Source organism: Triticum urartu, chromosome 3, assembly GCF_003073215.2.
Source record: "Triticum urartu cultivar G1812 chromosome 3, Tu2.1, whole genome shotgun sequence".
NCBI classification, from domain to species: Eukaryota; Viridiplantae; Streptophyta; class Magnoliopsida; order Poales; family Poaceae; genus Triticum; species Triticum urartu.
Window position 1 is genome coordinate 692,431,753 of NC_053024.1, and position 16,516 is coordinate 692,448,268.

General features: G+C 46.8%; 1 protein-coding gene and 2 non-coding genes across 3 annotated transcripts; 2 read left to right on the forward strand and 1 right to left on the reverse strand.

Annotated features, from left to right (window-relative positions):
* Positions 1 to 152: 152 nt before the first annotated feature.
* Positions 153 to 4,522, reverse strand: LOC125545956 (transcription initiation factor TFIID subunit 9-like). The gene is made up of 2 exons (XM_048710015.1): positions 4,157 to 4,522; positions 153 to 863 (listed from the first exon to the last, which is right to left on the reverse strand). The coding sequence occupies exons 1-2, from the start codon at positions 4,472 to 4,474 to the stop codon at positions 507 to 509; spliced, it is 675 nt and encodes a 224-aa protein (XP_048565972.1). The 5' UTR covers positions 4,475 to 4,522; the 3' UTR covers positions 153 to 506.
* Positions 2,288 to 2,369, forward strand: TRNAS-GCU. Its single transcript has one exon. It is a non-coding gene; the product is annotated as a tRNA-Ser (tRNA).
* A 124-nt stretch (positions 4,523 to 4,646) lies between the features above and the next one.
* On the forward strand, positions 4,647 to 4,728 carry TRNAS-GCU. The gene has a single exon. It is a non-coding gene; the product is annotated as a tRNA-Ser (tRNA).
* The last annotated feature ends 11,788 nt before the right edge of the window (positions 4,729 to 16,516 follow it).

Here is a 16,516-nt window from a genome sequence, read left to right on the forward strand (position 1 = left end):
CCCTGACAAGAAAGCCACTCTGATAAAGAAAACAGCTAAATTTGTGCATATGCATTTGACACTGCAGCTTTCTCTCTATTTTTCTCCCTCTGTCTTTAGATTCTCAATTTAACCACCAAATGTGTGTCACATCACATCCCACCAAGAGCATATTAGGAAGGCAATCACAATAGGAACACTGATTTGATATTCAGAAACAGCAATGGAACAGTTCCAACTTTGACAAGTAAATACAATCTACAGAGCAAACCAAGTTGACAACAATGGACAGAAACAAATCAACCTGGGGTGCACGGCTACAACACACACTTATTTGCAAGGCTGCTCCCTTTCCTCAAGCATCAGCGCTTCTCATGGTGAATTATTACTTTTTTGAATAATCTGAATGGTGAAATTGGAGGGCGATGGCCAGAAAGAGCGATCCCAGGGATCAGCCAACGATCTACAACAGCAATGACACAATGACACAGAGTACCAGGGACCAGCCAACGATCTACAACAGCCAGTCAGCCCATGTTCAGCTGATCAATCGTCATTCGGGGACGCTTTGCAGCTGCGGCGGCCACGGCGTTGAGCTGGAAAGAAACCCTCTGGCCCTGGCTCTGGCTCTGAGGCTGCTGCTGCTGCTCGTTGCCCCTCTGATCCTGCGAGGAGTTTGGGTTAGGATTGGCAGCGTCTGCGTTGGCGCCCTCTTCCTCATCTTCTGCTTCCTCTGTCTGAGTTGGCGGCTTCAATGCAGGTAGGAGTTGGTAGTTCTGGCTCAGCAAGGTGTCCTGCTCAGGTGGCAGTGGAATCGAGCCGGGTGGAGCAATGGACTTGGGCAGCGGGATTTTGTTCCGGCTGCGTGCCAGCTCGAGTAGAACCTGCGACATCAGAAAAATGACTTGTCAGCCCACCTATGCATATAGAGTACTTTGTGTCAACTTAGAATTTCCAGGCAAACGATAAAACAGGCACTTATTAACTTCAAAGCATAACCAAAAGAGTTGTTCATAGCCTTTATCCACATACGCAATATCTTTTTTAGGTATATCTTAGCAGCCAACACACGAGTACCCTTGTGGACGACCCACAATCTCTAATATCTTTGTACTACCTGACATTATTCATCAACATTTTAGGTATATCTTGAGATGCCAGCCTCATACACATTAAGAATCATACCCTGTCTGTTTCATGTTTTCCTATAAATCTAGCCATGGATTACCCTGTTCCGGAGGAATTGGAGGGTGTGGGAGTGGGGCACCAGTGTATTAGTGAATTGGTACGTAACCGTCATTACGGAATGTTATGTGGGGAACTCCGTACCAGAGGAGGAAGCCCACAGGCCACAACAGCCACACCTGAGTCAGAATATGCTACAGTAAGAGTTCTGTATTAAGGAAATGATATTTTGTTCCCTAAGATGAGAGTCATTTCAACAGAACCAGCAGCAGTCACGTTCTGCAGCAGTTCAAGTTTGTACTCGCCCAGGACACTAGTCTTGAGTTGCCTATATAAAGATCCCCTAGCTGCGGTGACTGATGCAATTTATCAGCAAAGGAGTCTTCCTCTAATCTCTATTCCCCACTACCCCGTCACCTTTCTGATTCTGCACTGGCTTTGGTGCCTTCTTGCCGATACCTTGTCAGAGCACCTCCTGGCCACAGGCATACCCTCCAGTCTAGAGGCTCTAACAGATGCCCTGATATCCCTTCTATGTGATTATTTGACTTTGACCAGTGAAGAGTGTCCAAATCTAACGAAAGTTATCAATAATACACATAATATATCTAAAGAGTAAAGCCTCCTAATAAAGAAACTGAGTGTTCTGTTTTTAAGTCCAACAGTAAGACGCCTGCCACAGTATCAGCAGCATCACTGCACTAACAGAAGAGGGTATCTATTTCTTGCTTGATTCTTTACATTGTGTACATGGAAATAGTTGCACATGATTCATAACATTTTGGACCCTTGAGCATAAGCATTCGATTTTTCAAATAAGACATGGGCTCAGCTGAACACTCCTAACAAGACATGGGGTAAATTGAATTATAGCTCGTCAAACTTCTGCCCAACTGGACTCTCCTTGCATCATCTGCTTATAGCTGCACCCGGGTGGATTTAAATCTCGACACTCCCAGGTCACCCATCAAACTGGCAAAAGTTCGGTCGATTCCAACTTCCTAAAGGATAATGGACTCGTCTTGGCCCTAATGGCAGGCTACTAGGAAAGGTGCCATCGCCCGAATGGAGAGAATCAGGTTTAGCTCTGAAAGTAAATGTTAAACATAATTTAGAAACAAGAGACGCTTTGGCCGAGTGGTTAAGGCGTGTGCCTGCTAAGTACATGGGGTTCCCCCGCGAGAGTTCGAATCTCTCAGGCGTCGAATTTTTTATTTATTTTTCTCGGTGGCTTATTTCTCTCTACTCTGCAATGGATTCACAATGATCCTTTTCTGTAAGTAAAGCCTTGGATGGCCGCTCACTTCAGATTGTCTGCATTCCTGGCTTCGTGCTACACAGCAGCAACCTTTGGTCCTCACTTTGGTGGTAAGCTTCTTGTGCCATGTTCCTCTCTTTACTTGGAATTTAGCCCATGCCTTTTTCTTCTTCAATACCTTCATTCTTTCAGTGTTGGTTTGCTCTATTTCTACGCCATAACCATAACAGTTTTTTCATGCAGCATTAGTTTTGTAAGTAGTGCTTAGAGTATAGATCGCCTTCATCTCTATTCCCTGCTATCCCGTTGCCTTTCTTATGTGCACTGGCTATGGTGCCTCCTTGCCAGCCCTCTAGTGCCTCCTGGCCACAGGAATATCCTTCGGTCTAGAGGCTCTAACAGATGCTTTCCCTTCTGTGCAATTATTTGAGTTGACCCATAAAGAGGGTCAAATCCAATGAAAGTTATCAATAACACACATAATATATCTTAAGAGTAAAGGTAACTAAAAAAGAAACCGAGTATCTTGTTTCCAATTCCAACGGTAGGACAGCTGCTACAGTACAATCAGCATCACTGCACTAACATAAGAGGGCATTTATTTTGTATTTGATTCTCAACGCTTACATTGTGTATATGGAACTACTTGTGCATGTTTCCTGAGTTTTTGGACCCTTAAGTAGATACGCAGTCAACTTTCCAAACAAGACATGGGCTCAGCTGAACATTCCTAACAAGACATGGACTAAATTGAATGTCAACCTTATGCCCCACCTGGACTTTGCTTGCATGATCTGCTATAGCTGATGGGGTTTTGGGGAACAAATCGGGTTTAGATATCAAAACCTACTTTTGGACCAAAAGAGATACTACTATGTAGCTCCAGAAGGTCATGATAACACCAACAGACGCTTTGGCCAAGTGGTTGACGCGTGGGCCTGTTAGGTACATGTGGTTTCTCTGCAAGAGTTCGAATCTCTCAGGCGTAGATTTTTATTATTATTATTATTTCTTTCTCAGGGCAAGTGGTTAGCTGCATCTCAGGCCAAATGTCGGCACTCCCTGGCTACCCCACCAGATTCAATTCCAGCTTCCTAAGGGATAAGTTGTCATCTTGGTATAAGTGGTAGAGTGCTAGAGTACTGCTACTTGAGATGAATCTGGGTTCGAATCCCACACCATTCCCTCATATGTTTTAATTATAATAATTTCAGTACAGCATTGACTGATATGTTGGTCCCTCGGACATGTACAAGTGTGGACAAAACGGCATCTCGTCACGAGTTCGAGGACTTGAAACCGCAATCTCTGCGTGCGTCACGAATGGCGGCTTCTGACCAACCACCATATCTGGGGCTTTGATGTGTTCTTATTGGGGAACACATCCAATTAATCCAGTATCCACCCTCATCTGAAATTAAATTTTCCCCAAAAATATCTCTCAGCCAAGACCCAGCAATTAACTGAAATCTCAAAAGCACAGATCAGTTTTTGTTCCTTCCGCAATACATCTGCGCATCCTCTGTTATGGCTATTATTTCCCCGGTTGAAGTTCACAGCACTACTCCCCCTGATCTAGGGTTTAATGTGGCCCCTTCTCCTCGTCAAACACCAATTGATGTTAAGTACCAGAGTTAATTGCGCGTTGTGCACCAGTTCGTAGGATCCGGTGACCAATCCGAATTGAAGGAAGACACAGATAGAAACTAGGGTTTGTGGTGGTGGCGGTCTTACCTCGCGGGGCGGCGGCTGGGAGAAGGAGAAGTTGACCTTGGCCTGGATGGCGAGGCGGACGTCGTCGGCGTCGAGCTGGGGCTTGCCGGCGTGGTCGGCGTAGACCTGGGCGTCGCCGAGCACGTCCCCGGCGTAGCGGTAGGCGAGGTCGAGGAACTGGTGCACGACGCGCGGCTCGTACTCGCCCTCGCCGAGCCCCATGGAGCGGAGGAGCTCCCGTACCACGCGCGCGTCGCGGGGCTCGTCCGGGCCCGACGCCCCTCCTCCGGCCGCCGCGGGCTGGAGCGCTGGCCGCCCGCCGCCGCCGCCGCCGTCCATGGTCTGATTGCTGGCTGTGGTGTCTGGGGTTGGGGAGTGGGGCGAATAGGGTTTAGATACTACTCGGAAAAAAAAAAGGGTTTCGATACCGTGCCACGGTGCCAGGCTGCCAGTCCTTTTGGAACCAAATGTACGGTATAGATATGGGCGGAACATGTTGGAGTCACCAAGTGACGCTTTGGCCGAGTGGTTAAGGCGTGTGCCTGCTAAGTACATGGGGTTTCCCCGCGAGAGTTCGAATCTCTCAGGCGTCGCTATATCTTTTTTTCCTTTTCCTCTTTTTTTTTTTGCCTTTTTCTCTCTGTGGCCACTGGGCGAGACTTACACTACCCTCAAACAAAGGAATGGAAACATAAAAACAACGCTTTCTGGATCTTCTCTATGATATTTTGTATCCAATATAAGAGGCCTATGATCAGAGTTCCCAAAGCCTAAATGCATGATGGCCGCCTCCGAGTACCATTGTCTCCATGGAGCATTGGACATACCCCCGTCTAGGTGTTCTTAAGTCATTCTTTGCCATGTGATGATGTGAACATGTCAACTCCAAGGAATGGGAGTGGAATTCATTCCACACCACATGTGGATTGATAGATTTCTAATAGTCGGTGCTGCTGCATATGCAGCAATTTTTATGGTAAGAAACTATGGCCCAACTACTTGATAAAACGATCTATTAGATTGCATCCTTAGACATCGTGATGCACTCATGTCCCACCTTAACTCTCCACATAACCGTATCTAGTAGGTTCATAGTCTCCACAGATATCATGATGCAAATTATATCCCACCTTAACTCTTCCAGGACGATAGAACCGTAATAGGGTTTAGATACCGTGCTACTTTTCCTCGTGGGGCACCTGCATGGTGAGGCCTCCCTAGTTTACGCCTTAATCATTGTTTGTATGCTATACATACGACACCTTAGGTATGATTCTCCTTCGAGAGTGATAATCAACAGTACGAATATAGGATTAAACCGCTAGATTTGCTATTGTACAAGAATCAGGTAGTTTCAGTTTATAGAAAGGAACACAAATTTTCCTTTTCCATATCTATCTATATATATACCTACTAATAAAGGGAGTGTCTGCTGCCTCCCGGGTCGCTCTCGCGACTCCGGAGGCCCCCGCCGCCGCCAACAACAAGGAGCAGCCGCGCCGCCCATTCCCTACTCGCCGTCGCCGGAGGACGCCTAAGGGCAAAGCCCAAAGCTGGCGGCGGCGGCAAGGACGCACGCGGCCCGCGGCCGCGACCCTCCCCACTCCATCTCCACTCGCCAGATCTAGATCCATCTCGTCCTCAACTCTCTGGGCATGCTCCGAGCCCTGCTGCGCGCTGACGCTCCACCCCCTGTTATTGCCTCGCCCATCTCGCGCTGCCGCGCAACGTCCACTTTCACCGTGGCCGTCGACGTCCTACACCGTTCAGATCCGGCCGGTGCTCGCCGCTCTCGACCTGCGCCGCCATCCTCCGCGTCGCCCCTCCTCTACTCCGGGCCGGTGTGCCGCGGCTGCGGGATCCATGCTCCCCGCCTTGTGCGGGTCTTGGTCTGCCTGCTCGTCCTGCCTAGGTGGTGCGGGGTGGCAGCCCGACCTCCTTTGCTCTGCTTCATCCCTAGTGCTTGCGCTGGTTCTGGTGCTTGGGCGAGTCCGAAGTGTCTACGCCGGCTGGTTGTGCCTTTGAGGTCCCCTGCATCGACGACTAAGCATGTGTGCATCGGATCTGCCATGTGCAGTGTTCGACCTGGCCGTCTTCGCCCCTGCGCTCCATTGCGTGCTACCCCACCCCCTGTCGGCTCCTCGACTCTCCATCACCCCACGCCTGCCTCTCCTTCGCCCCCTATGGACGGTGGCCCGTTGATCGTCAATTTGCATTGCTTCGGCTGTCGGAGCTGCTCTGACGATGTCGGCCTTGATCTGGCACTAGCTTTGGGAGAAATCCCTGCTGACCCGTGTGTCAGCTAACCACGGCGGCGCTAATCCGATGTCGCTTTCCTTCCTGGAGGCGTGGTCTTTGAGTTGTACCTGCTTAGTTTTGGCTCTCCTCCATGTCGACGGCGCGGTTTGCAACTTCACGTCTGTATGGTGAACTTCTCCGCACTCTGTGTGACCTTTCCATTTTCCTTCAATCCACTCGTCTCCGCCCCGTCCTCCCCATACCATCGCCAACATTGCCTCCTCATTGAGCCCTTCGCCACCATCCATCCGCCCATGCCCATCATTTAGTGTGCCATCCATGTTGGTGTGCTCTTCATGTGATTTCTCTTCTGTTGTCCTTCGCGTGGTCTTCGTACTGTTGTTGTGCATGCTCAAGACCCTCCCATGGTTCTCGTTGTGCTACGGCGAGCTTCGGGATCTTGGTGTTGTCTTGGTTCACCTTTGCTCAATGATGACACAATGATGCCTCCCCAACCTGCTAATCGTCTCGGCCGCTCATGGCGGATCTCCCAGTCAAGGTTCGTGTTATGGTTTGGCACTCGTTGATTATGGATGATCCTCTGTTGTGCCGTGAGGCTCGGTACGCACACCGGTGCAGTGCATTAGGTTGTTTGCACAATCTTGGCATTGTGATCCCTCAACAACCCCCCACATCTACTTGTATATCTCGTGGTGTTGGTCTTTCTGCATGCTAGCTAGGTCGTGCCTTCTCCTGGGCATCAATTTTTTTTCTCTTCTTCTGTAACCTTGTTACCTGTACGGTTTTTGGCCCGGTTTTTCTCATAAACGGGGTCAACTTGTTTAGATTTTCGATCCGGTTTCCCTTATAAACTGGATCAGCCAAAGCTTAAGGGGCGACTCTTGGCTTTGGCAGCTTTTTGAGCAATATTTTCAGGTGGGGATCCTCTCCTCCCCGGTGACCGTTCAAACAAAATCTATACCTAATAATAAAGGACGGAAGCTTTCATAGTTCTCCATAAGTCATGCAATTATATTCGTTGATTTTATGTTAACCATAAAGATTGACGATTAGGATTTAAAGGTAGATCTACACAATGTTACGTAAAATAAAAACATGTACAGAACCTACAGTTTTATCATTGACACGTCTATGGACAATCCATTCTCTTTTTATAGTATGATGAGAGTCCAACCTGCACACAAACACATTAATTTCCTTTAGTTTCAAAAAAACACATCAATTTCCTTTTTGTTTTCCACTTTTTTCATCCTATTGTGATTTTTCGTAAGTCAGACACGTGTGTGTTCAGATTATTAAACAGAGAAAAAAAGAATAAAATAAAGGGCTCGCACATGGATTCGATCCTTTATTATTAGTCTGGTGTGCAATGTCTCACCTTGCAATCAGTACGCTACTAGTAATGGTTGTGCTCTTAAATGACGCCTGGTTCCTTTTGACCTGAACAGACAGGGGTGTTGGGATTCGACCCTTGACGTCCTAAGTTGATGCTCGCACTGGCAAGTGGGAACCACCTTTGCTGGCTCCTACCTGTGATTTCTAAGGGCGCCTGGTCCATTTTGAAAGATATGTCGATTCTTCTTTATGGCGCAAGGATGTGGTCGAGTTCAGGTCTTTTCAGGGAGCAAATCAGTCGTAGTATGCCGCGGGCAGGGTGCGGTGGCGACATGGGCATGCGGAGCAGCTGCAGCTATCGCGTGTGCAGTGATATGCCCAAGGCCCGTCCAGGTAGCGTATAATAATCTCATAATCAATAGTTTCATATATGTTCTCCCATTAATAGTCTCATCTTCTATCTTGCACATATTTTCACCGGTTTGTACATAATTAAGCCGATTATTAAGAAGGCTAGAGGAATGAGGCAGCCCTGTTGGTTTAAAAAAAAGGGATTTATGACATGCATGATAAAGGATAGGAAAAAACGAAAAAAATCACAAGGTTACTCAAAGGATGTTGCACATGAAACGCCATTATGGTCACTGAGAAAGGCTGGAGCAATGAGCCGTTGGTTTAGAAAATGGGATTCATGACATGTAAGAGGAAGATTGTTAAATTATTAGATCAACCAAAGGAAAACAATATAAGGTGACTCAGAGGATGATGACGAGTCAAACAGCGGCCAAAATGCCATAGAAGATACGAACTAACCCTATAAATCACGGTGTCGCTCTAGGGACCGGAGGAGCATGCGATTTTCAGACTCGGCCACACTCATAAAGCTCCTAATAATGGACGAGCAACCCTCCAAGGTGTTCGGAAAAGGTTGTGCCGATCCAGAGTCTCCCGTTGCAACGCACGAGCAAATGTGCTATGTGCTAGTCTACATTACTATTAAACAATCAAACAAAACTTTCTTAAATGCATCCTGCAATTAGTCCCACAATTCACACGAACCAATCAACACCACACGATTAGACCCACACTTCTCAATCTAACAGCCACCATTGATTTAATATTTTTATGGGGTACACTTAACAATTTTCAATGACTGACCATGCTTCACCTAAGATGTAATACTGGAACTACCATTCCCACGTCCCCTGCAATCACGGAAATCTGGTCGCAAACTAAGGCAACTTCAGGACCTCCCAGTTCCAAAAAAACTCCACGACCTCGACCTCACCGTCTGGCACGACGGCGGCCTGGTGCGAGACGCCGCCCACCACCAACGTCCCCTGCCTGCACGGCGACCTCGCCGCACTGCACCACATCGTCGCCTCCCTGCACGATCGCCATCGCGATTGTTGCCGCTCATAGTGTGGCATCCATCCTGCGAGATCCCCAGAGTCCAGGAGATGGAACCTGCCCCGACACCAGCCTTGCCGCCGCGCCCGCGCACGGCCCTACACCCGCGCCCGCCGCGTCCCCTGAACCAGCCGGCCACATGCAGCTCTGATTCTTCCGTCCATTGCTTCAGGTTCCACTTCTTCGTAGCGTGACGGCGACTCAGGGGGCTGGATTTGGCCACCGTCTGGAGGGACGCCATATATTGGATTTGGATGGTGAGCCCACGCATCTTGATTTTATTCAAAACGTTCCTCTCTAGCATGGTACTGATATGTGATGGGCCGGATTTAGAAGATGCCCTTCTAATCAATTTTATTGGCGATCTTCTCATTGGACTGCAGCAGATACCGTCTTGATGTATATATGGTGCCGTGATAGCTGATTAAATCTGCAAATTCCTTGTCGTTGACTATGGCCTTGTCTGTCAACTACCTTGATAGGTTCCTCTCCGTATATCCCCTTCCTGTAAGTCTATAATCTCTGTAGATAAATCTTGTACGATGCCATGGTTGCCCCTTTATTCCTGGAGTATTTGCAGCTGGTACTATTTCTTTTTCTTTTTTAATTCACAGCTACTGGCATGAATTGGCCCTTGCATTTGGTCCTAGCACTGGCAATAATTTGAATCTGTTAATTGGGGACAGATATGCCCATCACCAGTATATATTTTGGTTCTGTCTAGAATTGGGGACAGATGACATCAGATCTTTTAATAAATTATAAACAACATATCTTTTTAATTTTGGTTCTGTCTAGAATGGTGAAATTCAATTTTGTTCTACTGCAGATTATTTTAATCATCTTCACCAACAGTATATATTGCAGAGAATTGTTTTGGTTTAGTTTTTAGCATGTAGATATGATATGGTAAGCCTCCAGTGAAGGAGGGGCTTAGTCAAATAGAAACTGTTCTATTTGATATCCAATGTAATTTGGAAATTAGTGGCGGAAGACTCCTAAACTAGCATAGCATTTTGTTTGAATTTCTCTTTACTTGATTGTGTTACTTATGCGCAATCACCATGCTTGACATGGGTCCCTGATTTTGTCACTTCCATTGACGAGTCTTTTGTAAGCATCTCGATGCGGAGGTAGAACTTCTAACAAGTCTTCCTGTTATACGTTGTTTGTTGCTATTTTTTGCTGCAATGTGGAGGTACAGATTCTAGCTGATATATCTTCATGCTTTACCTTGTTTACCACTGTCCTAATATGGAGGTACAGATTCTAGCTGATATATCTTCATGTTTTACCTTGTTTACCAATGTCCCAGATTTTTGTTTCCTCTTTGCTTTGAGTTAGATAGAAGATGGGACGTGCTTTGGTGTACTTTCCTCTTACGCTAACCCTACGCACCATGGTGTTGCAGCGCCTTCGGCTCAAGGGAACCATCTCCAAGCCTACCGTACTCGAATCATGGAAGCGTGCAAAGTATAGCGCATCGTGGTGTCGCTGGCCACCCGATCTCTACAGCCACAACAAACGGCTACATGACCAACCAGGCCGGTGTCTTGACCTCTGAATCACGTCGCTGTGCTAGCGCCTTGATCTCGCATGCGGCCGTCTAAAACCCGAGAGGCCAACCTCGCTCGAGCGTCGCCGGCCAGCACTCATCTGCACAGGAGCAGCTGGTTGAATATATGTGCCTCCTCCGCCTCTTATTCCCTGAAACGTAATGTTATGAGTATAGTTTCTAATCACTGATGTCACATTGGCGTAGAATTAAACTGCATAGGTTAGATTGACATTTTGCCCCATGTTTAATTACTATATGTGCTGCACACTGGTCCATGTATTTATTCTGTTGGTCAAAAGTTTTGACTATCAAGTTTCGTCAGATGTGAGTTGTAGAAATTTTCAGTTACTTTTCTATGCCTACCATTCATCTCTGAACCGTTGTGATGGAGATTGTAATATTGTGTTTAAAATGTGTCAGCCCATATGCGAGATCTTCTTTTCAAGATGGCAACCATGATTATAAGTTAATCATTTATACTTTACAAGCATATCAGATATGTGTAATTAATGTGTTTGCATTAGAGCTTTCATAGGGAAATTGCATAAGATCTTATAAAACCATTTTGTCACACACATTTTTCTGAATGGCAGCTGCAAATGCCAGGTAGCAGCTTGCACTAGGTTGACGTGAATATTTACTCTTCTTTTGCATTGGTACTGAAACTTGGCAGTTCACAAGGATTGGCACCACGGACTGAATGGTCCCAACCATCGTGGACACACCAGGGGCAGGGGCTGCATGCTGCCAAGGCCGAGGCAACTGCCAAGAAGACTGGGCTCAATGTAGTGACCGAGGAGGCGCAGGTCGCAGGTTATGCTCTTCTAATTAGTACGATGATTTGCATATGTAACAATGCTACTCTCAATGGATTTGCTAACAATCTCCAAATTTCCCTTTGAGTGTGTCTGTGTGTGTGTGTGTTTTGCATGAGTATTTAACCAAAAACTACCACAATTCATGGAACCGTGCCTACAAACTACCACTTTACGATTTTGTCCTGAAAAGTACCACTTTTTTTGCTAATTTGTGACTAAAAACTACCATGTGTGTAAATCAACCGATTCATCCATTTTAAACGCGTTTATGATAGACCTGGCCCGCATGGTAAGTCAACGCCCCGCTCCCTCCCCTGCACCGGCGAGCAGCAGCAGCTCCGCCTTGCACTGTGCCGGCGAGCACGGGCAGCTCCACCGCGCACCCCCTGCCGGCGAGAAGCAGCAGCACCGCCGCATTGGTATATGTGTTTTGGAATCTTGGTAGTAGTTCAGTAGTGGTCCAGTCGTAATATCTTACAAGTACCGTGCTAATCAAAAATTTCTTGATCAAGTTTATTATTATTTCCATTGTACTATACTTTATTTCCATGGTATCAAGTTCTACAAATTGCATGTTCTGGTACAATATTTGTTTTTTTAGATGCTGCCTTTTTTGCTAATAAATCTATAGTTCAATCTGGATGCAGAATCAAAGAAAATTATGGCCTTGTGTTGATAGTTGCAGTTACACTGTGATGGATTGTGTTTACTTTTTGTTGATGGAAATAGAGAAACTGATTATTCTGTTTGCAAGACGGGTATCCTAAATTCTAATTCAAACATTAGTGATGATATAACAATTTCCTACGCCAACACTAGTAGAAAACAGGGCTATGGTCCAGGCCGGCTCAGCCCATTAGTCCCGGTTCAGTGTAGAACCGAGACTAATGTGGGCATTGGTCCCGGTTCGTGAGCCCAGGGGGCCGGCCGGGCCACGTGGGCCATTGGTCCCGGTTCGTCTGGACCTTTTGGTCCCGGTTGGTGGGACGAACCGGGACCAATGGGCCTCGCTCCTGGCCCACCACCATTGGTCCCGGTTGGTGGCCTGAACCGGGACCAAAGGCTCCCCTTTAGTCCCGGTTCTTGCCACAAACCGGGACCAATGAGGTGCCTATATATACCCTCGCCCGCGAGCAGAGCACTCCAGTGCTCTGTTTTTCTCTGGCCGGCGAGGGGAGGGGTTTGTGGTGCTCTAGCTCACCTCCTATGCACATGAGGTGTTCGATGGAATGCACGAGCCACACTACTTAAACTTTCTCCTCTCGAAGCTCGACCTCCAAGCTCCATTTTCCTCGAGATTTGTCTAGATTTAGCGGTCCGTCACGCCCCGTCCCCGTCTTCACCGCCGTCGATCACCCGCGCTGATCTCATCACCGACACCACCGTGGTGAGCCTCTTGTTCCTATCTTCTTTCTGAAAGGAAAAATATTCTTACTTGTCTGTTTAGATAGATACTTGTATCATTTTCTTACATTTATTATTGCATCTTAGTGCGATGGTTTTGGTATCCGCCCCCGTCGGCCCTCGTCCTGTCTATGATTCGGATTTGGTATGTATATTATCTTCAGAACTATTGGTTCATTTATTGTTTATGAAAATTATGCCGACCAACGTGACATAGATTTTATTTATCTAGGATGTATGTGAATCGGAAATGCCAACCGACCCTATTGTCGAGAGGTTAAATTTAGTTGAAGAAGAAAACAATTTGTTGAAGGAAAAAATAAAAAAAATTGAGGAGGAGAAGATGATATTGGAGTTGCATGTTGTGGATGTCGTCGATGATCACAAGATCAAGATGGATGCAATGCGCTTGAAGATTAGAAAGATTAGAAAATATGCCATTCATACCGAGGCTTGGTATCATTATGCCGTTGGATCAATTGTTACCTTGGTTGCGATTATGATCGCATTTGTTTTCGCATTGAAATGTTTTACATAGTTTCAATGTATGGTTTAATTAATTAGATGCTCTGGAGAGCTATATGTTGTTAGATGAGAACTATGTATGCACTTTGGTTTTAATGTGATGATGAACTTCTATTAATTTGGACACTTAATTATATATAATGCACGCAGATGAACCGGCAATGGATGTACGGTGACAGACACACCCGCGAGTACATTAAGGGCGTGCATGAGTTTCTCGATGCGGCTGAGGCAAACAAGCAGAATGGTTTTATGTGTTGTCCATGCACTGAATGTGGGAATACGAGGTCTTACTCTAACCGGAAAATCCTTCACTCCCACCTGATTTACAAGGGTTTCATGCCACACTATAATGTTTGGACGAGGCACGGAGAAATAGGGGTTATGATGGAAGACGGCGAAGAAGAAAGAGTACGATGACAACTATGTGCCCCCTGAATACGGTGATGCTGCAACGGGGGGAGCTGGTGAAGATCAAGAGGAACCAGACGATGTGCCCAATGATGCTGCCACGGGTGAAGCTGCTGAAGATCAAGAGGAACCAGACGATGTGCCCGATGATGATGATCTCCGCCGGGTCATTGTCGATGCAAGGACGCAATGCATTAGTCAAAAGGAGAAGCTGAAGTTCGATCGCATGTTAGAGGATCACAAAAAAGGGTTATACCCCAATTGCGAAGATGGCAACACAAAGCTCGGTACCGTACTGGAATTGCTGCAGTGGAAGGCAGAGAATGCTGTGGCTGACAAAGGATTTGAGAAGCTACTGAAAATATTGAAGAAGAAGCTTCCAAAGATAACGAATTGCCCGACAGTACATACGCAGCAAAGAAGGTCGTATTCCCTCTAGGATTGGAGGTGGAGAATATACATACATGTCCTAATGACTGCATCCTCTACCGCGGTGCATACAAGGATCTGAACGCATGCCCGGTATGCGGTGCATTGTGGTATAAGATCAGACGAGATGACCCTGGTGATGTTGACGGCGAGCCCCCCAGGAAGTGGGTTCCTGCGAAGGTGATGTGGTATGCACCTATAATACCACAGTTGAAACGTCTGTTCAGAAACGAAGAGCATGCCAAGTTGATGCGATGGCACAGTGAGAACCGAAAGAAAGATGGGAAGTTGGGAGCACCCGCTGACGGGTCGCAGTGGAGAAAAATCGAGAGAAAGTACTGGGATGAGTTTGCAAAGGACCCAAGGAATGTATGGTTTGCTTTAAGCGCGGATGGCATTAATCCTTTCGGGGAGCAGAGCAGCAATCACAGCACCTGGCCCGTGACTCTATGTATGTATAACCTTCCTCCTTGGATGTGCATGAAACGGAAGTTCATTATGATGCCAGTTCTCATCCAAGGCCCTAAGCAACCCGCCAACGACATTGATGTGTACCTAAGGCCATTAGTTGAAAAACTTTTACAGCTGTGGAATGGAAACGGTGTACGTACGTGGGATGAGCACAGACAGGAGATTTAACCTTAAGGCGTTGCTGTTCGTGACCATCAATGATTGGCCCGCTCTCAGTAACCTTTCAGGACAGACAAACAAAGGATACCACGCATGCACGCACTGTTTAGATGACACTGAAAGTATATACCTGGACAAATGCAGGAAGAATGTGTACCTGGGCCATCGTCGATTTCTTCCGACCAACCATCAATGTCGAAAGAAAGGCAAGCATTTCAAAGGCGAGGCAGATCACCGGAAGAAGCCCGCCATGCGCACCGGTGATCACGTGCTTGCTATGGTCAATGATTTACACTACGTAATCTTTGGAAAGGGTCCCGGTGGACTAGCTGTTCCGAATGACGCTGAGGGACACGCACCCATGTGGAAGAAGAAATCTATATTTTGGGACCTACCCTACTGGAAAGACCTAGAGGTCCGCTCCTCAATCGACGTGATGCACGTGACGAAGAACCTTTGCGTGAACCTGCTAGGCTTCTTGGGCGTGTATGGGAAGACAAAAGATACACCTGAGGCACGAGAGGACCTGCAACGTTTGCACGAAAAAGACGGCATGCCTCCGAAGCAGTATAAAGGTCCTGCCAGCTACGCTCTTACGAAAGAAGAGAAAGAAATCTTCTTTGAATGCCTGCTCAGTATGAAGGTCACGACTGGCTTCTTCGAATATAAAGGGAATAATAAATATGCCAGAGAAAAAGTTTCAGAACCTAAAGTCTCATGACTGCCACGTGATTATGACACAACTGCTTCCGGTTGCATTGAGGGGGCTTCTACCGGAAAACGTTCGATTAGCCATTGTGAAGCTATGTGCATTCCTCAATGCAATCTCTCAGAAGGTGATCGATCCAGAAATCGTACCAAGGCTAAGGAGTGATGTGGCGCAATGTCTTGTCAGTTTCGAGCTGGTGTTCCCACCATCCTTCTTCAATATCATGACGCACGTCCTAGTTCATCTAGTCGACGAGATTGTCATCCTGGGGCCCGTATTTCTACACAATATGTTCCCTTTTGAGAGGTTCATGGGAGTCCTAAAGAAATATGTCCGTAACCGCGCTAGGCCAGAAGGAAGCATCTCCATGGGCCATCAAACAGAGGATGTTATCGGGTTTTGTGTTGACTTCATTCCTGGCCTTAACAAGATAGGTCTCCCTAAATCGCGGTATGAGGGGAGACTGACTGGAAAAGGCACTCTTGGAGAGACTCAATAATATGCAGGGACGGATATTCTTGGTCTCAAGCACACTACACAGTTCTATAGAACTCTACCTTGGTGACCCCGTATGTCGATGAACACAAGAACAGTCTGCGCTCCAAACACCCGGAGCAGTGCGACGACTGGATTACATGTGAACACATCAGGACTTTCAGCAGTTGGTTGGAAACACGTCTCAGAGGTGACAACACTGTTTGTGATGAGTTGTACTTGTTGTCCAGGGGACCATCTTTGACTGTATTGACTTACAAAGGATACGAGATAAATGGGAATACATTTTACACGATCGCCCAAGATCAAAAGAGCACCAACCAAAACAGCGGTGTCCGCTTTGATGCAGCAACCGAGAGCGGAAAGGACACATATTATGGTTACATAGTGGACATATG